At 33.7% G+C, this 23,613-nt stretch overlaps 3 protein-coding genes across 3 annotated transcripts; 1 reads left to right on the top strand and 2 right to left on the bottom strand.

The window, feature by feature from the left end:
• The first annotated feature begins 1,111 nt into the window (after positions 1-1,111).
• Positions 1,112-2,624, top strand: LOC116016777 (photosystem I reaction center subunit IV B, chloroplastic-like). The gene is made up of 3 exons (XM_031257175.1): positions 1,112-1,520; positions 2,110-2,175; positions 2,366-2,624. The coding sequence occupies exons 1-3, from the start codon at positions 1,263-1,265 to the stop codon at positions 2,468-2,470; spliced, it is 429 nt and encodes a 142-aa protein (XP_031113035.1). The 5' UTR covers positions 1,112-1,262; the 3' UTR covers positions 2,471-2,624.
• Positions 2,619-4,823, bottom strand: LOC116016776 (monothiol glutaredoxin-S12, chloroplastic-like). The gene is made up of 5 exons (XM_031257174.1): positions 4,465-4,823; positions 4,111-4,184; positions 3,555-3,629; positions 3,188-3,214; positions 2,619-2,831 (listed from the first exon to the last, which is right to left on the bottom strand). The coding sequence occupies exons 1-5, from the start codon at positions 4,761-4,763 to the stop codon at positions 2,761-2,763; spliced, it is 546 nt and encodes a 181-aa protein (XP_031113034.1). The 5' UTR covers positions 4,764-4,823; the 3' UTR covers positions 2,619-2,760.
• A 9,992-nt stretch (positions 4,824-14,815) lies between these two features.
• On the bottom strand, positions 14,816-16,782 carry LOC116017298 (probable indole-3-pyruvate monooxygenase YUCCA5). The gene is made up of 3 exons (XM_031257852.1): positions 15,986-16,782; positions 15,437-15,808; positions 14,816-15,321 (listed from the first exon to the last, which is right to left on the bottom strand). The coding sequence occupies exons 1-3, from the start codon at positions 16,643-16,645 to the stop codon at positions 15,097-15,099; spliced, it is 1,257 nt and encodes a 418-aa protein (XP_031113712.1). The 5' UTR covers positions 16,646-16,782; the 3' UTR covers positions 14,816-15,096.
• Positions 16,783-23,613: the final 6,831 nt, after the last annotated feature.

The raw sequence follows: 23,613 nt of genomic DNA, 5'->3' as shown, positions 1-23,613 counted from the left end.
GGCCGACGAGTTATGGCCTTATGGGCTACAATGATACATTGACCGCGCAAAATACATTGGGCCTTAATATAAAATATAATTTTGATATAAATAAAATATTTTAAAATGAATTTTATGTTTTTATGTTTGTATTTTAATTTTTAATTACTTGTATTTTATAGTAGATATTGATCTTGCTTTACACGTCTCAATGAGATCTTTAAATCTTTATAATTCATTTCTAAAAATATAAAATTTTAAAAGGAAACAATTAGCAAAAAGAATTTAAAAAGTCCCACACTAAATGGTGTGAATGAATAGTGTTACACTATTTTCTCTCTGCTCTCTCGAGAAGGATGAATAAAAAAAGTTTCTTATTAGCTAATTTCTCTCATACAATATGTATAAACATTACTATGCACTAGAAATACGGGGAACGAATTTGTTTTATCAGGCGAAGTGCTGCACGTTTAGTGCACATACATCGTCCAGCGGGGCATGTGCACTGCACACGCGGGGTAGCGCGTTAACTGATTTGTTGTTGTTTTTTTTTTGTTTTTTTTCCCTTTTTGCATCAAATTTAATTTCCCCGCCCCCTCTTTTTTCTTCTTCTCTTTCCCTTTCCTTTCCTACACGACATGCAAAACTAATGCTAAAATTTAAACTATTGGGGCTCTTAGTATATGATATTTTAAAATTTTATTATATTTTTTCTTTATTTCATATGCAAAATAGAAATTTGACAACGTTCTTCTCTATTGTTTTTTTAATTGTAGCACATCTTCTCTATTTTTCCTACATGACTTTGTTAAAATCATTTTTTTTTAATTTTACAATAAAATGTCAAAACTAAATAAGATTATTATTGAAGAATAGGCATTAAAAGGTACAAAAATACCAAAGTAATAAATAAAATTTCGATAAAATTTAATAGTTTTGTTATTATAAAGATTAAATAAATTTTTTAAAGAGTTAGAATGTATATTGCAACGATAGAAAATTATAGACTAAAACCTATTAATAAAGGAACCAAAGTTGCATTTTCCCCAAAGAAAATATATGCACGACATTATCCACAAAGAATGGCAGATGGTAACCATGTGGCAGCATGCCAGTGGACAAGAGAATGCCACCTTCCTTTCGGAGTGATTCCCATCCAAGAAATGATAATCCCATTAATTCAAAGCCTTTGAAAAATCCTTCCCTGTAATTTTCGCACTCGATCGGATTCACATCTTTGCAGCCGCCGGCGGAGCAGTTGAGACACAGATCAGAGACAAACCATGGCAAGCTGCGGCATGGCATCAGCCGCGTCTGAGTTTCTGCTCACTGCTAAAGTGGTCGCCTCAAACACCACCACACCTCGGGCGATCAACATGGCAATGTTCCCTTCCAAGAATACCACCACCCCCGCCCGCAGGCTTGTCGTAAGGGCAGCCGACGAGGCCTCGGCTGCGCCACCACCGGCAGCCGCAGATGGTGAAGCTCCTCCCGCTAAAGCTGCCAAGCCACCTCCCATTGGACCCAAGAGAGGAGCCAAGGTAATTAAGGGTGTGTTTGGTTTATCAAAGTCATTGTTTTTGTTTGGTCGACAGATTTTAAAGACACTACTATGGTTTTGATTACATCTTAATTGCAAAACTCGTTCCATAATAAAATAATGATTTCACCCCTTAGTCCTCTACTTCCTTAACTATTAATAATCATTCTCATTTCACCGTTATCAAGTATTTGATACCCATTTCCCTTTCAAATTCTGATTCCCATATGTGAATCAAACACGCCCTAAATACTCCCCTGTCCATTTCTTTCTGGGGCACCATGCAATTAACTTTTACTCCAACTCTGATCACCTTATAAGACGTTTAGACTGCATTTACTTCAATTCTCTAGTCGCTTTACTTAAGTTAAGATTGCGTTTCGTTCTTAATACTTCAGTTTAAATTATGCTTATATCAATTCTCCAATTTTAGTTCTTAATTGAATCGATTTACTTAAGTTAAGACTGTGTTTACGTCAATTTTCCAATTTTCGTTCTTAATACTTCGGTTTATATCAATTCTCCAATTTTAGTTCTTAATGGATCGGAATATGTTGATGTGCAAGGATTGATGAACCTCTTATTGATAGGTGAGGATTCTAAGGAAGGAGTCATACTGGTTCAAGGGAGTTGGATCAGTTGTGGCAGTTGATCAGGTGTTTTTTTTTTCCTCACCTTTTTCAATAAAAATAGTTTCAGATCATTTCCTCAGTTTAAACTGACACTAGATATGATGCTCGGTTAAAACTGATTGGCGCTAGATATAATGTTCGGTTAAAACTAACTGGCGCTAGATATGATGTTCGGTTAAAACTGACACTAGATAACCACCGTGGCGATGTGCAGGATCCCAAGACTAGGTATCCAGTAGTGGTGAGGTTCAACAAGGTGAACTATGCAAATGTATCAACCAACAACTATGCATTGGATGAGGTTGAAGAGGTGAAATGAGGATTAAAATTAGACCATCTTCTTTCTGTTGTTGTACCTGCCAGATCTTAAACAGAAATGACAATGGTGTATGATAATATACTCTTCTTGCAGTAACTTGAATTGAATCATTCCATCAAGAATAAAGTTATTGGTGGGAAACTAGTTCTGAATACACTGAAACTCTTTGGTTTTTTTGATTGGATTTCACAGAATACTGTAGTTTATACACTGGAATTGGGGTAAAAATGCAACCATTAAACAATCGACTTTCTTGCAAGTCTGCGATAGCTTCTGCATCTAAGAAAGCTTTATGCTTTTCTGGCATTAGCTTCTGATAGCAAATTCTCGAGTTCTCCTTTCTGATACAGCTCGATGGTATCTGAAATGTGGAACAAGGAGAAGATCAAAATTTTCATTGGTGCTGAAATTTAAGATTCAATGATTTAATTTGCTGCCAGATAGGTTGTCAATAAGGGAGGTCAAAATGCAGAATTCAAAGCATGATTTAAAGGAAACCCCTAGAAGTTTTAGAAACTAAAACACAGATTAAGTATTAATCACAATTCTGGTCATTCATCTCACACTAAGCTACTCAATATGAGATTCAATCACCTTAAGAGCGAAAGGTGTGTGGATTACAAACGCTACTTGAGAGGGCAATGATGCAGAATACAAGAATGATGCAATGCGTTTTTTTCTTTTTTCAGAGAGCAAAAGACTAGCAAAAAGAGGTACCTGAACAACCACCGATATGTTTGCCCCCTGGTCAAGAAGAAGAAATGGAACTCATTAGCTATTTTATCTAATACTCCATACTAAAATAACCTCAAAGAGCCATTAAATTTCAAAACGAAAACATTAAACATCAGCATTATGGTTGTGCCTTATTATAAAATGAGAGTCACCAATCAAACTTCCAAGTGTACTACATATGGATCTCAGTTCTCATTTTCATATGTTCACAGTGCCAATCGTTACATGCTACACCATAAACTAGCAAATAGTATATGACTCTTAATAATAAAACCAAATAAGCTCTTAGCCTCTTAGAATATGTCTCTGTGCTCCTAAATAGCTTGTAATTGCATTATAACATTCTTACCAATGAACACATTAGGAACAGTACGCTGTCCAGTGAGGCCTTCCAGCACCTTCTGAATTTGTGATCCTTGCTGACCTGAAACATTTTAGTTTCAGGTAAAAGCAGAGCATCACCAATGGAATATCTCTTACAATACATCTACCATAAAGAACTTCCAAGACAGACAAAATTCTGCAAAAACACTAGCTATCAATCTAAGTTCTGAGTACACTTTTGGTATCTGTATATCCCAATTCGCAAACCAGAAAACCTAAACCTTATTGAATAGCCATACCTCATTAATAAACAATCAAGACTCTAAGAATTCCTTAAGACATCAATGCTCCAATTCTTTTCGAGTCACCATGGAAACCTATAACCACTACCCATGGTAAACCCTACCTTATGACCCTAGCAGGTAAAGGAACACAAGGAGCTAAACCAGCCTAGGTTGTCCATTGCTGACCGGCTCCAATTCAACATTAATGAAGCAGTGTTCATGAATTTCTTCGATACTACTTCACAGAATGTACAGAAATTTGTATGCAAAAGACAAACAAAATGGATAAAAACATACCCATTTGGTCCAATTCAACAACAAGTGGATCCAAGCCAAGCCTTCTGAACAAAGATTTCACCTGACCGGAGTACCTTCACCACAAAATCAACAATTCTCACTTCAAATCTCTGCAAAACATGAATAATACCAAAAACAGCAACAATATTTCACGAAGAAACTAACTTCATAAAAACATTAATAATACCAAAAACAGCAATAATATTCCACAAAGAAACCAACTTTATAAAACATTAATTATACCAAAAACAGCAACACAATTTCACATAGAAACGAACTTTATAAAACATTAATAATACCAAAAACAGCAATGATATATTGATATCTCACAAGGGAACGAACTTTACGACTTACGAGCACCAAGTTTTGGAGTAGACAACGACTGGGTTCTCGCCGACGGTCTTCTTCACGCTGTCCTCCAAGCCGGAGCTGGAGGAATCCGACATGGCGCGAATCAGGGTAGGCGCCCGTTTTCGGTGGACACATTTCGCAAGACTCGTTAAGCTTCTGCATAATCTGATGTTTCGATTGTCGCGATTGCAAAGCGTAGATGTGTTGCGGGGAGGCAATAGAGGGCGAAGGGAAGACGTTAGTGATAAGGAAGCCATGCCTCTAGTCATAGCCATAGTTGTAGTTGCAGGCGTGCCCGCCATTGTTACCTAACTGAGATTCCTGAGTCGTTCTGGTTGGTTTTCCTTTCTCGGCCTGAAATCTGGTTTTCTTTTGGGTCCATTTGAAATCTTTTCATTGGGCCGATCAGTTGGGACCATTGGGCCGATCAGTCGGGACCATTGGGCCAATTCCAGTAGCAAACCAATCCTTATACCATGGACCAGGGTTCATAGGGTACTATGGGTAAATTATGCTGTGGACCCAGGTCTCACATGGGTCCAAAATTACGTCGCTTTTGTCTCTTTTTTTTTTTGTCTTTTTTTTTTGTTTTTTTTTTAATTAGTAAACATATTGCTGAATATAGAGTTGTCCAAAAATGTGTGAATGTAGAGGTTTCAAAGTGTGAATGTAAAGTATAGAAATCGTGAATGTAGATTTATGATTGTGTGAATGTAGAGTTGCCCAGAAATGTGTGAATGTGGGGGTTTCAAATTGTGAATATGGAGTATAGAAATCGTAAATGTAGAGTTATGCATGTGTGAATCTGTAATAGAGTTAAGAAGTTCTAGCAACTTGTAGCCCTGTAATGTGTGAATGTGGAGTTCTCAAGTTGTGAATATGGAGTATATGACCTGTGAATATAGAGTTTTGAATGTGTAAATGCATAACATTGGTAATATAGTTACTAAACATATAATCCTGTAATGTGTGAATGTGGAGTTTACAAAGTGTGAATGTAGAGTATAGTGTATGTGAATGTAGACCCAAGTCCATCTTGCAAGGTGGACCTGGGTCCACGACATAACAACTCGGTACTATGGACCCTGGTGCATGTGTATATAGCTTGTATTATGAATGTTTGTGTCTTGTGTTATGAATTCTGTATTTTAAAAGTATAAATTGTGTATCTAAAATTAATTAATAATTGTGTCGTATGTTATGAATTTTTGTGTCTTGTGTTGTGAAATTATGTGCCAATGAACACAAATTATGTACCTAAATCAAATTTAAAAAATAAGTAAATATATAACATGTGCATGTGTTTTATGCTGTGATTTTTTATATTTTGTGTTATGAAATTTTGTACCTTACGATTATGAATTCAGTACTTCGTTATTTTGATTAAGAGTCTATAATACAATGTGGACCTGGTCCATGATATAAATTGCAAGTAACTAACTTGCTCTCTTTCTATTAGATTATTGGGCTTAATCTTCAAGCCTTTTGCCCACTATCTAGATTTACAATCGTTATTGTGTGGACCATGGTCCACGCAGTTGTGTGGACCATACTATCAAATAATATACATTCAATATAAAAATAATGTACATTGTATTCAGGGAATATACATTATTTGTGTACTAAATGTACACTATTTTTATAGTATAAAAATAATGTACATTCAGTATAAAAATAATGTACATTTAGTACATTAAAAATGTACATTTTATTATGGTCCACACAATAATTTGTCCTAGATTTAGCAGAATTTGAACTGGCCCACATTTTTCAACCAAGCAAATTATGAAAGAATGAAGTATCATTCTAATTGCACTTCAGTTGCATTTGATAATATTGTTTTAGTTTTTAGTTCCATTTTATACATACACTAGTTTTATAATAATATTAAAGTATCATTTTAATTATACTACGATTTTATTTGACAATATACATTATTGCATGAATTTTATTTTTTAGTATCATTTTCTATACACACTAGTTTAATTATAGTAATGTTGAAGTATTATTTTAATTATACTTCAAGCTTGTTTGACAATATATGTTATTGTATAGTTCTCGATTTTAGTTTCAATTTTCATACACTAGTTCATTATAATAACACTAAGGTAACATTTTAATTATATTATAGTTTCATTCAACAATATACATTATTGAATGAGCTTTGTTTTTTAATTTCATTTTCTAGACAAACTAGTTTCATTATAACAATACTACAATATCATTTTAATTTTACTACAGTTTCATTTGACGATTATAGTCCACTGTATAACAACTTATTATATTTTAAACCACTAATAACTATTTATTTTTAGTATACTAAAAGTACATTTGTAATGTACTAAACGTTTATTTTTAGGTAATATACTAAATATGAAATTACAGTACACTAAAAATGAACATCCAAAAAATAAATTTATAGTACATTAAAAATTAACCTTATAAAATGAACACAGAGTAAATTAAAAATGAACCTATAGTAAAAATGAATTTGTATGTTAATGGCTCACTTTATATTTCAACTAAAGTTAATTTAATTTTGGAGTTTGGGTTATATTTTACTAGTGAAGTATACTTCTTTTCATATAGGGCTCGGAGTGTAATTTAAGTTTGAATCTTGGCATCACTAGCTCTCATGTAGTGCCATCAAAACGGATTTTGCAAGTTAGGCTAACCCGCACAATCCTTAGGTAGGGATGAGTTTCGAAAATAGAGACCCGCCAAAGACCGAGCTGGACTTTGTTAGCCTGCATCGCCTAGGCCCATGGGCTGGCCCCCGCCAGCTCACCTAGGCCCGCCCATCAGCCCGTTTCTACACCCATGTACCACACTATTTTTTTTTTCCTGATAATAAACATGATTTCGAATATTCACTATAAAATATGTTATCAAACTCAATTTCCAAAATTTATCAACCAATAGTTGCGGCCATATTTTATACTTCGTATTTGTTTTTAGCCAAATAGGTAATTAGTTAGGTAGCTAGGAAATTTCAAGATTAATAGAAATCCAGTCCAGAGGCTCTTAACCCTACCCTACAATTGAACCTAAAAAGAAAATCTGAAAATTTATGAGGTGATATGTCATTTTAGGTCAAATGAAAATTCAACACATGTTTCGTAAATATTGAGTTTACTCTTTTCAACACATTTATAAAACAGTATAAATAGTGAATAGTGACAGATCTTTGATGAGTTTTCAAAAAGACTTCATTCATTGCTAACTGTGAACCTCATTGAACACATATTTATTTATTTTTTGGAGTACATATTTATTTTTTGAACACATATTTATTTTTCCTTCTTGAATCGCGTGTTTGTATAAAAGAAAAGGATCAAATGAGAACTAATATTCAGGTATAAGTTGTAGATTAAATCTAATTGTCATGTTGATCAAAGGGTTGTAAAATAAGAAAAAAGTGTAGATATATTTTGGAAAACATTTTAAATTTAAAGTGCATCGCATAACAATTAAAAATGCAATAACAGATATGTAACCGTGCACTGTATGTATTAACAATTGCACTTGTAGTGTTACACGATACATTTGTAAAATCCAGTTTTGAGTGCACAATTACATATAAACAATTGCACTTATAATTATTAGTGATACACATTCACAGTTCTTATAGGAATCATGATTCTCACCGAAATTTACCTATATATATATATATATATATATATATATATAAAAGGTACTAAAAATCAAGAAACAAAACTGCAAAATCTGCTTTAATTTCTTAGCATGTTTATGAACATTAAGAGCAGCAGGAGAACATATAAACAAATATGCATTAGGACAAAAAAAAAAGAGAGGATACTTTGGATGTTTTGTTGAACCTAACCAAAAGAACCTGATACATATTCATAAAACCTCAAATTTCAAGATTTGCCCAATCAATTATTGTCATATATATATATATATATATATATATATATATATATATATATATATATATATATTCGTCGATTTCCATGTCTGATCTTTTAAAAACTGATTGAGGCATAAATGAGACAATGATATTGATAATGCTTTGAATTAACGATTCGGGATGAAGATTCGATAGTAAAGTTTTACCAAATATCCACATCTCTTAAAAACTAATTGAGGCATAAATGAGACAGTGATATTGATAATGCTTTGAATTAACGATTCGGGATGGAGATTCGATAGTAAAGTTCTACCCAATAAAGACGTACAAAATTTTCACATAATTTAAGTTAGGCAAATTTGTTTGGACACTAATAAAAATCATGTCAAAACGTACAGAGGAGCCAACTTGTGCATTTCAGTGTTTACTATACTCCGTATTTGTTAGTGTAATTATAAATGGACAATCTTCATGAGATCAGAAATCATTGGCTAAATATGACAAAACAAAAGTACAAAACCACAGACATTCGTACGTTTCAGTAATTACAACTTAACATTATTCACGAGAATATCTAATTAGGTTAATAATTCAAAATATGAAAAAATAACGCATACAATCCTCTCAAGTTCGCACTGTACTGTTAAAAGCATGACAAAACAAAACCGGGGTGGGGGGGAGGAGGTTATTATTATTATTATTATTATTATTATTATTATTATTATTAGAGTTTATTACCAAAATGGTCCCTCGACTATTACGAAATTACCAATTTGGTCCTCGACAATTTTTTGTGACCAATTAAGTCCCTCGACTTTGAAAAATTTAACCAATTTGGTCCTCCGTTTATTTTTCCGTTAAACATCCGTTAAATCAGGACCAAATTGGTAATTTTGCTATAGTCAAGGGACCAAATTGGTAATTAATTTTTAGGATAAGCTACAAATAAGTCATCGTACTATTTGGAAACAAGCAATTAGGCCATCCAACTCAAATAACCCCAAATAAATCATCGAACTCAAAAAAATAAAGCAATTGAGCCACTAAAACCGAAAAAAGAGCAATTGACCCATTTTAAAATTTTCGGTGACAAATTCCGGCATCAACGACCATTTCCGGCAACCGGCAGCGACGCCAGTCGCCATTTCCAACGAGAGCGGCCGGAAATGGCATCGCCGCCGGTTGCTGGAAATGGTCGCCCGTGCCAGAATTTATCACCGGAAATTTTTAAAATAGGTTAATTGCTATTTTTTTTTAGGTTTTAGTAGCTCAATTGCTTTATTTTTCTGAGTTCGATGCCCTATTTGGGGGATATTTGAGTTGGATAGACTAATTGCTTGCATCCAAATAGTACGATGGCTTATTTGTAGTTTATCTCTTAATTTTTCACTGAAATGGTCCCTTGACTATAGCAAAATTACTAATTTGGTCCTGATTTAACGGAAAAATAAACAGAAGACTAAATTGGTTAAATTTTTCAAAGTCGAGGGACTTAATTGGGCACGAAAAATTGTCGAGGACTAAATTGGTAATTTCGCAATAGTCGGGGGACCATTTTGGTAATAAACTCTTATTATTATTATTATTATTATTATTTAAATACAACCCCTCGATTTTTTTGTAAAATTTGAAACCTGCACAGCTGCAGAAGCAAGACTTTAGAATGGTGAGTTGAACCAACTGAGCTAGCCCCGCGGACAAGGGTAATTCTACTTAATGGTGTTATGTGTTGTTTTTTGTTGTTCCATCGAAAATTTTCTCACTCAGCTAAAGCAATTTAAACCTGGGATTGCAAGTTAAATTGAAAAAAGAAAAAAGAAAAAAGGACTAACGTCATCTTATTCATGCTCTATCTAGTGATGTTTAGTACTCCGTATTATTTATAGTGTAATTGAGACTACCTGATGGTATTTACAATGGTCTCGTAACTTACTTAATAATCCAAAGAAAAATGCTATTTTTTCCTCTTGATTTTGTTTTCTAATGTTTGTCCCAAACCATAGTAATAAAACTGTATATATATTTCTTAGTTACCATGAATTGACCGACTCGGTTTCATATTAAAAGATAATTTACTTCTTAATTAAAAAGTTAATATCTAAAATGGTTTCTCGATTATGCCATAATTTATAATTTGGTCATCAACTATCCACTCAAACAAAATGGTCTTTCAAGAACTCATTGCACAAAGTCTTCCTAGTACGGTTTACTGGTTCCAGCTATTACACCGGAGCGGAGTTTATCCCGTACACACCCTTAGGTAGTGGTTGAGTTTCCCTCGTCATAAAAAAGGGTACCTCAAGAGGCCTCAAATTGATTGGCCAAGTAGATGGAATTGAACATGATTGATTCTGGTACAAGAAGATCACAAGTTCAATTTTTATCATCAACACCTTCTAGGTTGAAACTCTCTCACAAGGTCTTCTTATACATTTCACCTCACCTGTATAGTTTGCGTGCTATTACACAATAGCAGGTCGGATGCTAAAAAACAATGGTCTCAAGAAAGTGGTATACTAAACAGCACCAAAAAGCTAGCTAGCAAAACAGGAACAAGTAAAAGATTAAAAGCAAGAAAGGACCTAATAAAAAGATGGAGGAAGTGAGACATATTGCACATGTTGCAATCTGCAAATGCAAGTAGGGATGTCCCAAGAACAACAACAAGAACTACCCAAGCAAACACAGTCTTGAGAATCATAATATACACAAACCAGTCCAAATGGATAAGGACACTTCTCGCAGCTGTAAATATGTATTGCACTCAAGCTAGCTAGCAAGCAGCCTGCGGGCAGATCTGAGGAAGCATAATGTGGTCTTGAAAGTATATTATTGATCCAAACACAACTATATCGAATTTGTCCATGGAATACATACTGGTTTGCTTATATTTGAAATGATGGCAATATGTACCTTACCACATGGCTTGTTTTAGCTCCTCGATCTTTAGATCGAATTCAAGAAAATAATCAAGAGAAACATTTTATCGAGTTATGATAAGACTCTTTAAAGTTGTTGTATTTAGAAAAATAATTATGGGTGTTAAGCATTATGCAATAGGGATTATCCCTGGATATACCTCCCTATACGTTCTGCATCTACTCGGTATCGTGTTAAAATTGAGTGTGCTTTGAAAAATATTTTATTCCTGAAGGGTCAGGGCCTACACCTATATAATGGCCGGAACCCCTCAGCACAAAAGGGGTCATTGCAGACACACAATGAATAGCTATAAGCTTCCCCTCTCCCTTCTCTCTCTTGGAGAATGAATCAAGAAGTAGTTATATATCAATGTGTGTAGGTTTTCAGGGAGATTTTTTTTTTAGATTTCTAGATTTGTCAAATTATATCATGAATCTCATAGATTTATCCTAAACTCGTGAGAAGGTAAATTAAGTAAATTTATTTTTGAGACTTACATCTAATTACAGATTTTTGTTCAAAAAGAGTCCAATCTAATAAATAACATAAATTCTTAATATTCGTGACAGAAATCCAACATTATTAATAGGGAGATTCTAAAGTGAAAATTGAAATGTACATGTGCCAAGACAACAAAGGGAATATCATTAATTGATGGATTCATGAACTAGAGATGAGTCAAAGTCTACTTTAATGATGAGTTAATCATCACAAAAGAATGGAGTGTGATGTGAATGAAGCCAACACATCCAGAATCAAGAAAGGAATATTAAGAGTAGTATAGTTGTATGTATTTTATTTGTGGCAACATAAGACTTGCTAGACTTTTATTTTTCTGAAAAAAACTTATTACTAGATTAAAAAACAATGTTTAATTCAAGATCAGTTTCTTAATATCATAAATGATGGGTTAATAGTTATTGGGCAATTCAACCAGCTGTCTAATAACTTGAACATTATGTTAGGTCTATATATGCTTGTAGCTCTGAATGCCCCGGCCACCATAGCTACTTGAGTCCCCGGTTGTTGCTTAGCTAATTGATCTAAAAACGAACCAGAGAGTCACATCAACATACTTGCAATGTGTTATCATGACTTAGTTAACTTGAATCTTGTATAAATAATTTCCTAATCTTGTGAACTAGATCATCTCCATCATCTCATATCTCTAATTGTATTAATTTATTACTGAATTTAACCAGAGCTGCCCAATCATACTTGATCGACTATTTCCCAATTTCATTGTATTTGACCTTATAGTGTTCTAGTTGTACTATTTGAATCAATAATAACAACATACTTTCCATCTATCTCTACTCTCTATCTCTACCTCTTATCTAGTTTTCGCTACCAACAGCTAGAGCATTCAATTCCCAAAAAATTTACTTTGAATTACTACCGATGTGCGTTCTGCAAATTATCATAAGAGTACGTTTGGTTCATGTTATTTCACATAACTTCAGAAATGTGAATATTACATTCAATTTTCTTATTTGGTTTAGGAGAATGTGATTTCAGGTAGGGAATTTGAGATTCTCAATTTCATTTTAATCCATTCCCTGATACATTATTTATAAGAATCACATTATATTTAGACCCCACATTCTTAGATTATAGGACATTCCTGAAAACATTATATTACCTTCCTTAAAAACTCCTTTCAACCAAATAACCTCTAGATGGAATAAGCTTAAAATTCTACATACCCAAATTCTAAACAAACGATGCATGCATCTTTTTTTTTTTTTTTTTTTTTTTTTTTNTTTTTTTTTTTTTTTTTTTTTTTTTCTTTAATCTGAATGGAGTGAATGAAAGTTGACATGGATTCAATGTTCCATACATTCTAGTACTAGACATGGAGGTTCAAATAATTGACAAGTTGGTAATACAGTCAAGTGCTACCTGGACAAGAAATCAAGAAATAATAATGTCCAAGTGGGAGCAAACTGCAGATAGATAATGCAAAAGACTGAAGCTCATAAAGCTAAAAACCATCCAGAATGAAGTTGTATTATTTTTGGGCAGATGAAGCTGAGAGTGACATATGAACACCACAAATAATGCAGTGTGATGAGTAGATGGGTTGTTGCCATCAGGAACTTGGTACCCATGGCCATTGCTAATTTGCTAATTGATGTGATTAAGACTGCAGAAAACTGACTTGACAGTAGGACATTCCTTACATCTACTTGTTATTATGCATGTCAATGGCCTTGTGTACAGGAGGAGAAGATTGATGAGTCATTTTCCCAAATCTAAGTTTTCAAATTTTTGTGTGACACCCAATCACCCAAACAGTCCTGGAATCTCTGAGAAAAACCCTTTTTTTTTTTTTTTTTTTTCTTTTGGTTATATCTGGCCAAAATTGTCATCAAGTCGTACAAATTGAACAACGTCTTCTGTCCTTAACCACTGTTGAAGAAAAATAGATGGTAAGTTAGGCCTTTGTTTTGGAAGCAATCATGGCGAAGTTGATTGTGTAGTTTACTTGATGACTACGAGATTCTAAGTTTGACTCCTATAGAAGTTGTCTATTGGCCCTCTTGGTTGAGCCAGTCAACTATTTGCAATTTTGGCTAGTTTAGTTTTTTGCCGACTTGGATTACATGATGGACTTCGATCAGCCAGAGCGTCCATTTAGATAGTAGCTATTAACTTTCTAATAAATCAATTAAAGATAATTAAGGGTTTTTCTTGCTTTATGGACCACCATTTCACAAGCTCAACGACCAAATTGATCGGTGTATTTTATTTACAAAATTGATAGTGAGACTATACATTTATAATTTATATTACGGAGTATTAGTCTTTTTTACGTGCTATGCGCAAAAACATATATCCAATATTTATATTAAAAAAAAAAAACTAACAAATTCTTACTAATTAAAATCTAAATGAAAAAAAAATATTTATTATATTAATCCAATATATCATGTCTACAAATATTATTATCATTCAAAAAATATAAGAAAATATATGGTGGATGCATGAGCATGATAAAGTTAAGGGAAGTTATGACAGTAAGAGTATTTTTATCCAAAAAGTTGTATAGTACAACTCTAAAAACACATTGTACAAAATGCTTAGAAATAAAAACGTGGACATAAATTAGATATATAACTTTGATTAAAACTTATTATGTTTTTAGATATTCAATTAAACAATATTCTTGCATTTTTAGTTGTCTATGGGCAGGGAAAGTTATTCTTAAACCATTGAAACTATTAGAGGGGCCTTAAAATTTTGAGGAACCATAACATAGGAGGGAATTGATGTGTTGGAGTTAATTGAATGATCTGTTCAATCTTACCGTGGCTGGAAAAATTATGATTATGTTGTTTTTCACTTTATAGACCATCATTTTGCATGCTTTATGTACTATACATTTATATGTTCAACATACAATATAATATTCTGGTAACTTTAATTGTTTATAAATTTATGTGTCTAGTTATCTTAATGTACATTTTTGTGTACAAAAAGTTAAATTAACCAATACATCTAACCTTACAACTTTGAGGAACCATGACAGGGGAGGGAATTGAAGTGTTAGGAATTAATTTGTCATTGTAACTAAATTAAATAAAATAATAAATAATACACATCCGAGGAAACGAGCACCAAAACGCCTCATCATCCTAAGCGTACGGGGCTGCCCAATACTAACAAAACTGGGCTTTCTGGAGAGGGCTGATCTGACTGATATCTAAGCTATCTAGCTAGCTACTTGTCATTGAAGTTTATGTATAATTAAAGAGAAAAAAATAAAGTGTATAATTATAGTCCACATGTGTCAACTACTACTAATGCAAGATTAGGAGATTAGGTTTAGTGAGTTGAGTTTAGAAGGTGGAAATGCATCGTCGATGTGTCGGGACTTTTTGCTTCTTTTGCTTAATATCCTCTTTGTAGACTTTAGTGATATCTTGGGCTGTTTTCACAGCATCAGCCGAAGTACCAGATAGCCCTCTCCTCGTGAATCCAACTGCGTAGAGCCCTGACTTGCCTTTCCAACTGTTTGGGAATGGTGTTTTTGGGAATCCATTCTTGGAGAAAAAATCGGCTTCCTGTATCATAACAAAAAACACGACATAAGTTCAAATTGTTCGAGAAAAATTAAAAATAAAAAAATAAAAGATATGTTAGGCATAATATGTATAAATAATAAATGTGACGTCTCACCTGTAACCAGTATGGGACATTGCTACGGTATCCGGTAGCAAGGACGACGGCATCAATTTCGAGGCATTCGCCGTCGACGAGCTCAACCATTCCACCGGAAAATTTCTTGATTCCCGGCACAACGTTAAGTTTTCCTGATCTGATCTTTTCCAGGGCACCAATGTCAAGAACAGGGGTTTTTCCTCGTGTATTCTTGAGTTCCAATGGTCCAATTGAAGGCCTTTTCAGTCCATATTTTTCGATGTTTCCGAGGATAAACCATGTCAGGACTACCAGAATCTTGTCCACCAGCCAGAGCGGCAGCCATTTCATCATTAACACAGCGAGTTCAAACGTCGATTTCCCCAAAATTTCTCTGGGCAGTACATGAACCTGAAGAACAATAAAAATAGGAAACAATTATTAGAATTCAACCATAATTTTGCCTTTTAATTATTATTAGTTATCTGATCTCACTATTTAAGGGTCTGTACTAATAAAAAGTTCAATAGACCGTTTTTATTTTGAGTTGAACTTGAAATTTTGTGGTTATTAAATTAACAGTCTTACCGAGTTGCGGCAAACCATGGAAGGTTTAGCGTCGTGGTTGCAAAGATCAAGGGAGATTTCCATGCCGGAATTCCCACAGCCGACGACCAGGACTTTCTTGCCGCGGAAATTCTCGCCGGACTTGTAATCGCAGACGTGGATAACTTCGCCGGCGAATTCCTTGAGCCCCTCAATCTCCGGCACGACGGACTCGGCATTCTCGCCGGTGGCGACTACGAGCCACTGGCAAATATACTCGACTTCTCCCCCGTCCGGGGCGGCCGTCTTGACCCGCCACACCTTGCAGGCCTCATCGTACTTAGCGGACGAAACGCACTCGTTGAACCGCGGCTTGATGTCGAAGTGTTCAGCGTACGATTCGAGGTATTTAATGAACTCCCGCCTTGTCGGGTACTCTTGGTAGTGATCCGGGAAAGGGAATTTGGGGAGCTGGCAAAATTGCTTGGGGAGATGAAGTTTTAGGCGGTCGTAGGTGCGTTTTTGCCATAGAGAAGCAATGCAGTCTGCCCTTTCGAGGATTACGAAGGGGACGCCCTGTTCTTTCAGGCAGGCGCCGACGGCGAGCCCCGACGGGCCGGCGCCGACGATCACCGGCCCGTTTACCCACACGCATCTGTGGGCGAAGGAATCTTGGTCGGATGATAAGGTGAAGTTAAACATTTTTATTTTTTTTTGGCTCTGGGTTTATCGAGCTCGAAAGAATGGCGGTTTGTTTGGAGTTGTGATTGGGATTGACGGAAGAAGTTTTTTGGATTTTGGAATTTTGATGTTTGAAAGAGGAGAGAAAGAGAAGAGGAGAAGTTTGATGAATTTGATTGACGGAAATGGAGAAGGCAGGATGGGTTTAAATAAGGAGTGGCCATGTGACTGCTCATTCTAATAGTAAGGTGAAGTCTGGTCACTATTATATTTTATTTAATGAGTTAATATCAATTTGGTCATATCTCCTCAACTACTGAGTTATTTTGATTAACATCCTTTCACGTATTTTGTTGGGGCTATTAGGATTGCGGATTCAATTTTTTGAAAGAAGAGTTAATACTCAATTTAGTCTTGGACTATAATGATATTTTTCGATCTAATTTTACATCTTTTTTTTTTTTTGTGTGCGCGCTCAATTAGGTAATAGACTTTGATGTTTTTACCAAATTGAGTCATCGACTATTAGAATCAATGACTAAATTGGTAAAAAAAAAATCACTATAACTGAGAACTAAATTGGGTAAAATTACTATAATCGAAGACTAAGTTAAGGGTGTGTTTGGTTCTAACATGGGAATATGAATGAGAATAAGAATCAAATACTTGGTAATTGGAATGTGCTTTGGTAAATGGATTTTGTATGTGTTGGTTGTAGGGTGGAATTGCAATGATTATCAATATTATCATAATACAAGTTTTAAAAATACAAAAAAAAATAATAATAATTGATCTTTTTTTTTTAAAACAAAAACAATTGATCTTAAGTGGGTAGGCAATGTGAGAAAGCCGATGAAGTGAGGAGCCAACAAAATCAGGAAATGATGAAATGCAGAAGGATAAGGTTGAATTAAAGGAATGATACCCAATTTAAAATAGGTAATGACTAATGAGTTTTGTAATTATACGGTAATAAAATCATATACATGTGTTTTAAAAAGTTTAATTTTCATTCTCATTCATCTCAAAAAGTTTAATTTACAACCACCTCGACCGAGATTCGCCATCTCGGCCAAGGTCGGCCTCCTCAGCCGAGGTTGGCCATCTTTGCCATGAGGTCGGCCACGTAGTGGGCCACTTTGACCGAGGTCCGCCGTCTCGGCCAAGGTTGGCCTCTTCAGCCAAGGTCGCCCACCTCGGCCGAGGTCGGCACTCGGTCGAGCCCCGTGCTTAGCCGAGTGAAGGGTCTTCGCGTTGGTCCGAGTCTTGTGTTTGTGGCGGTCCAAGGCGGTTGTAACTCCCCACCATCTTCTCCAGGGTAGTTAGGGCTGATTTAGAGTATAAAATCACTCCATTGTGTCTGAGGAGGAGGTCTACACATCTTGTTTCTAAGAACATACTTGTATTGTTATTACACAATTCTCACAATTGTATTAGCATTATATATCTCTTATTAATACAATATTATCTCCCTGATATACCCTAATTATCCTATCATTACATATCTTTGTTTAATTCTTACCTTTGTCATAATCTTAAATGTAATCAGGTTTGGTAATTTAGGCCATCTAGATTATTAAAACCTATCACTCTATTATCAAGTGATATATACCTGACAGCTTACGTGGATTTTGCTCTAAAGATTTTTTTTCATTTCTATTTCATAGATGGATATATTATATATTTAAAAATTTTAATCTTAAGTTAGGCTGCAAATCTGCAATGGCAACCACCATTAATGGTTGTGGTGGCTTCCAAGGTAACCACAAACAGAAGAATTTTTTGTTTTTGTTTTTGTTTCTTTTTTTTTTTGTTTTGGTTTTTTAAATCTTTTTTATTTCCTTTTAAGTTGATCGAAAATAGGATCTGGTTTATTCAAATTGGAAAGAGAAAGAGAATTATTTTTTTTTGAAGAGGGTAGAGCATTTTGGGTTCTTTTTGCACACATAATAGAGAGAGATTGAGTTGAAGGAGAGAGGATAGATGAAAGAGAAAAAAAAATTGTAGTAAAACAAGTTTGTTATGAGCCTCGTTGAAACCAAAAAAAAAAAAAAAACAATTTCACTGGTGCGCATTTAGCTAGCGCACCAGTTGCAGTGTCCACGCTAGTTGACACATTTTTTTTCGAGTCTTTTTCTCTTCTTTTTCTATCCCCATCTCCCTCCTATGTGGTCTGACAAAAACTTTCTAAAAACAATAATTGATGAGGATGTTCTTAGGCTGTCATGACAATTAATAATGGTTGCCACAATAACTCAGATCACTGAACAAAGAAGATTGGTCTCATTTGTTAAGGGAGAGGGACGAAGGATCATCTAGCAACAGAGACCTTGTTTCCTTCATCTAGATGTGGGCGAAGGAGTACTCCTTTGTGCAGTTTTGGATGATGGTGGAAAGTACTTCTTCGCTCAACGACTACGGGTCCAATGATAAAGGTTTATTTTTTTAGTTTTTTTTTTTAATTTTTTATTTTTATTTTGGTTTATGAATGATTATAAAATTTCACTGAATTTTTTTTTTAATTGAGGGAAGTCACATAAATATTCTATCTAATAAGATGTTTTAATTGTTGATGAAGTTAAGCTTGTTTAAAAAAAAAAAAAAAAAAAAAAACTTGTGGGACAATACATGTTGGCAAACTAAGATAACTTGTGGTAAATAAATGCTGATAAAATTTTAAAACATTACATGTTGGTAGTTTAGTCACCATATCAGCAGTATCTTGCTATATCATGTAAGCATAATTTAATTGCATCAAAGGTTTGTTTGGAATTTGTTTGAATTCCGCTGATCAATTGCATTTTTCTAAATTGTCAAAAGGTCAACCTATTTGACCTTTATCCCAAATATTTAGCCAAAAAAAGAAGCAACAATGAAAGGTGACATTGAAAATTTAGGTTAAAAAAAGATTTACAATCAAATGAATTGTTGTTGCCAGTAACAAAAATGATTTAAGAGCAAATTATACTTTTAGTTATTGATTATTGTGACATTGTCATATTTAATCTTACTCTTTTAATTTTATATCATTATATAATTCTTTTATTTACTTGTTAAAGTTAGTCCAATCCTTCAATTTTTTTTAAAGTGAAGATAAGACCAAAGAATTTTTTTTAAAATAAAGATGGTTAATATGTACTTTTATCATTCAACCCTTTTGCTTGAACATCTCGTACCTCTCGCTTGTTAACTCTTTTATTGAATGATGAAATTACATGTTAGTCATCTTTAGTAAATTATTGAATGATAAAAATTTATGAGGACTAATTGTGACACATAATTGAAGTTAAAGATGTAATGTGACAAAATTAAAAGAGTACGTATGACTAAATGTGGCATAATTGACATAATAGTTTATTACTAAAAGTGAAATTTTCTCATGATTTAATTAAACTTTGAAAACATAAAATGAAATTAACTAAAAATAAGATAATATAACTAACTTTTTTTTTTTTGGGTGTGAAGTGGGAAACTCAGAGTCATTGTACTACATGGTAGTGTTTACTGAGTAAACATATTTTTTGTGTAAAAGTCCATATACCACACAACTGACACAAGAGATGTAAACTATACTAAGAAATTAAAATAATGTATAACATGCTCGATCGAGAATGTATTGACAATAAATGAACTCATAATTTTTTATACGATAATCACTTTTCAGCGTACCTGTTTCAAGGCTATAAATAACTACCTTGTGCACATAGTAAAAATATATGAGTCAATTTGACCTTTATTTTCGGTTATAAACAGGAGAATGATGAGTATATATTATGAGGTTCCCTACCAATGCGAAAGTACCATTGTTGTTAAAGCTATGTACTTATGTAGTACGCTAATGTCTTGAATCCAGCTATGACGCGCCCTATTGTGTGATTTATAGATATATTGGATTTGAACATTTGCCGAATTTGAAAATTCAATGCATTCCGATCCGGCCAATATGAGAACTTTTTTAAAAAATTATATTTAAATATATTTGTTTTGTATTTCAACAATATTCTAAAGCATCCCGCGTTCAATATCCAATAATATAATTTTTTTAATACAATAATAATAATAATAATATTTCAAAATAATAATAATAATAATAATAATAATAATAATAATAATGAAAGTGACCGATGACCACATAGAAATTCCTTGGTGACAGCGAAATGTGGTCTCCTACCTGGATTCAGCGATTCTGGTAGGGCCCATCTTGTCAAAATAGGAGCAAAATCTCTCCAAGAGCCAAGCTGATGTGGCAAATGGAGAATGCTGACTAGGATCAAAGATGCATGCCCACGTGGAGGGGTTGCTCTACAGAGGATCGGACCCCCACAATCTACAATTCACCTCATTGTCAATGCCCATCCCTCCATAATGCCACCCATATTTATGATTTTATTCTCCAACCTTTTTACGATGTCGTTTTAAAAATTAAATTAAATAATTATAACATTATATTCTTTATTTTACTAAAAAAAATTGAATTTATCATACATAACTCAAAGTTATAAGAATTTTAATTTCATTGACTAACCCAACCAAATTTATTTTAAACTTGATAACTCGATCTATAGGTGCGATGGAAATTAAATCTTCACCCCACTGCATCATCCACAAGGGATGGATACCATCAAGAAAAACATGCATTAAACACATGAAGACTCAATTGTAAGTTTTTTTTTTTTTTTTTTTATCATAATATGCATGTTGTTATCAAATGATCCAATCAGCACAATAGATTCTCTATACGTTTGAATTTTTAAAGATATGTCTTAATTAGCCTACATGCTCCTAGATATATATTTGTGATCATGTATCCGTAACTAATAAAGCAATGTCTCTCAACTTATTTTGAGTTAGGGTTGACCAATTAAGCATGTCCAAAGGGGTGTTATTAGGCTTTCTATGTATATACTAGATATAGCACTCCAATCATGTTTAAAATTTTCTTAAAACATTTATAAGTTAGAGCAAAATTATAATAGCTCCTACTGCTTATTGGCCTCCTTGATATGAACCAGTCAGTAATATATATAAACAACTTAGACTTATTTACATACTTATAATCCTTTATTGGCTAGGGTAACAAAATGAGTTTCACTCAAAGCGCACTTTCTTGTTAAATCAAAGAATTATATTAGTTGAAGGCGGTAGTGTGGAGGCTCGAGCCCCACTAAAAACATGAATGAGAAAAAGACTCAGGATGTGATGTAAGGTGTAGATCGGATCCCTTGTGCGTGTATGAAGACTAGGGTCTGACCAATGGATTGATAATACTGATTATGCGACTCGCGAAACTAATTAGATCACCTAAATATTAAAAAAAAATTATATTAGCTCCAAAATAAGAGGAAAGCAGCCAATCAGAAGAAAAGAACATTGATCGTCATGACGATTTAGCCGCATATTCCTATTTTATGACGTTTGTTACAGTTTGTAATCCTATGTTAGTAGTTTCTATGGCACCAATTCAACCCTAATCTGTCATTAGTTGGTATAATTAATTAATTAATTAATTAGTGCAAGTTGCTAGGCCGAAAGTGGTCTCCTTTCTTCGATTAATAATGCTGTACTTTGGTATGCTGCATGCATATATGATGATTATATTAATTGGTTATCATTTGAATTAGGTTATCATCATCAACATACTTAATATATAATCTACATAGGTCTATATATACTTTATATGTAGGGTTAATCACTTTTAAGTATTAGTATGTATGTGTTCTAAAAGTTATGTTTTTTAGTAACACATAAATATAATTCGCTGTCATTAGTTAAGTATATATGTATACCGAGTAAATTTTTAATTGTGTAGTAATAATTCAAAATTTACACAAAAAGATAAATCACATTGAAAAAAATCATGTGTAATGAACTCGATCGAAAACATATTAACAAAAAATAAATTTATGATATTCAAGTATAAAAATGAGTCTCAATTAGATCACTATCATTCCTATTTTGATATTTGAACCAAACGTTATGGTATTAGTTGTGAGATGGAGATAGCTAAAGGGATAGAATGATATGATAGATAATGAAAGTACCCCACACACAGCACCCTCCACTTGAAATTGTTGATAGTGACAATATAATTCCCATCGGGAATATTGAAGAGGGAAGCACGTGCAAGAAGCAGCCTCCATTGATCATCCATTGAGCCTTCTCTCCTTTTCATGGAAAAAGGCTTAGCTTAATTGCGTGCGAGCTAGCTAGCTAGTCTGTTTTTGATTTGGAAACAGAAAGGAAAAAAAAAAAATCAATACTTCAATAAGTTGGTGGGATAATCTCAGTCAAATTGACTAAACGTCTGATTTGATAATCACAAAATTTCATATTTAAACTCTTTAGCTTGTGAAAATTATGTATTGACCTGTTTTGCTTGAGTTAAATAACTATGGGCAACCTATGACGAATACCTTCATAAAATCATTTTTCGACTAAGATTATAACGCATGTTCACTCAGAATGCACTTTGTGAGTTTTCTTCTAAATTAAAATATATTAAAAATAAACATGTATTACTAATTAGGTTTTTGACTTTTCTAAGATTTATCCATGCAATATGTACACATGCCATTTTGAAACTACCAAAAATTACAGATATATATGGCCTCGGAATCATCGAGCAGGGCCGGATTTTAGGGCGTGTAAGATGTGCAACCGCACAGGGCCCCAAAATTTTGGGGGCCCTTAGTCCAACCCTGACATAATAGTTAGTATATGTATTTGTGATTATATTGACCCAAAATTAGATTTCTTACATTTTTCTCTTTTTAATTTTTCTTCAATTCGCAGTTTATTTATACTTAATAGGAACTTACTTATTTACCATCACATGACCATGCAAATAAAAAATCAGCTCTGTCATTGAGTTGTAGCTTCCACCATCATTCTTCCAATTAACTTCGTAAAGAAAAGAATTGATTACGGAAAGATCGAAAAGAAGATAATAATATAATGTAAGTATCCCATGCACCACTTTATAGTGATAT

Source organism: Ipomoea triloba, chromosome 4, assembly GCF_003576645.1.
Source record: "Ipomoea triloba cultivar NCNSP0323 chromosome 4, ASM357664v1".
Classification (NCBI taxonomy): Eukaryota; Viridiplantae; Streptophyta; class Magnoliopsida; order Solanales; family Convolvulaceae; genus Ipomoea; species Ipomoea triloba.
Note: the sequence above shows the minus strand (reverse complement) of the source record. Positions and strands in the feature narration are given on the sequence as shown.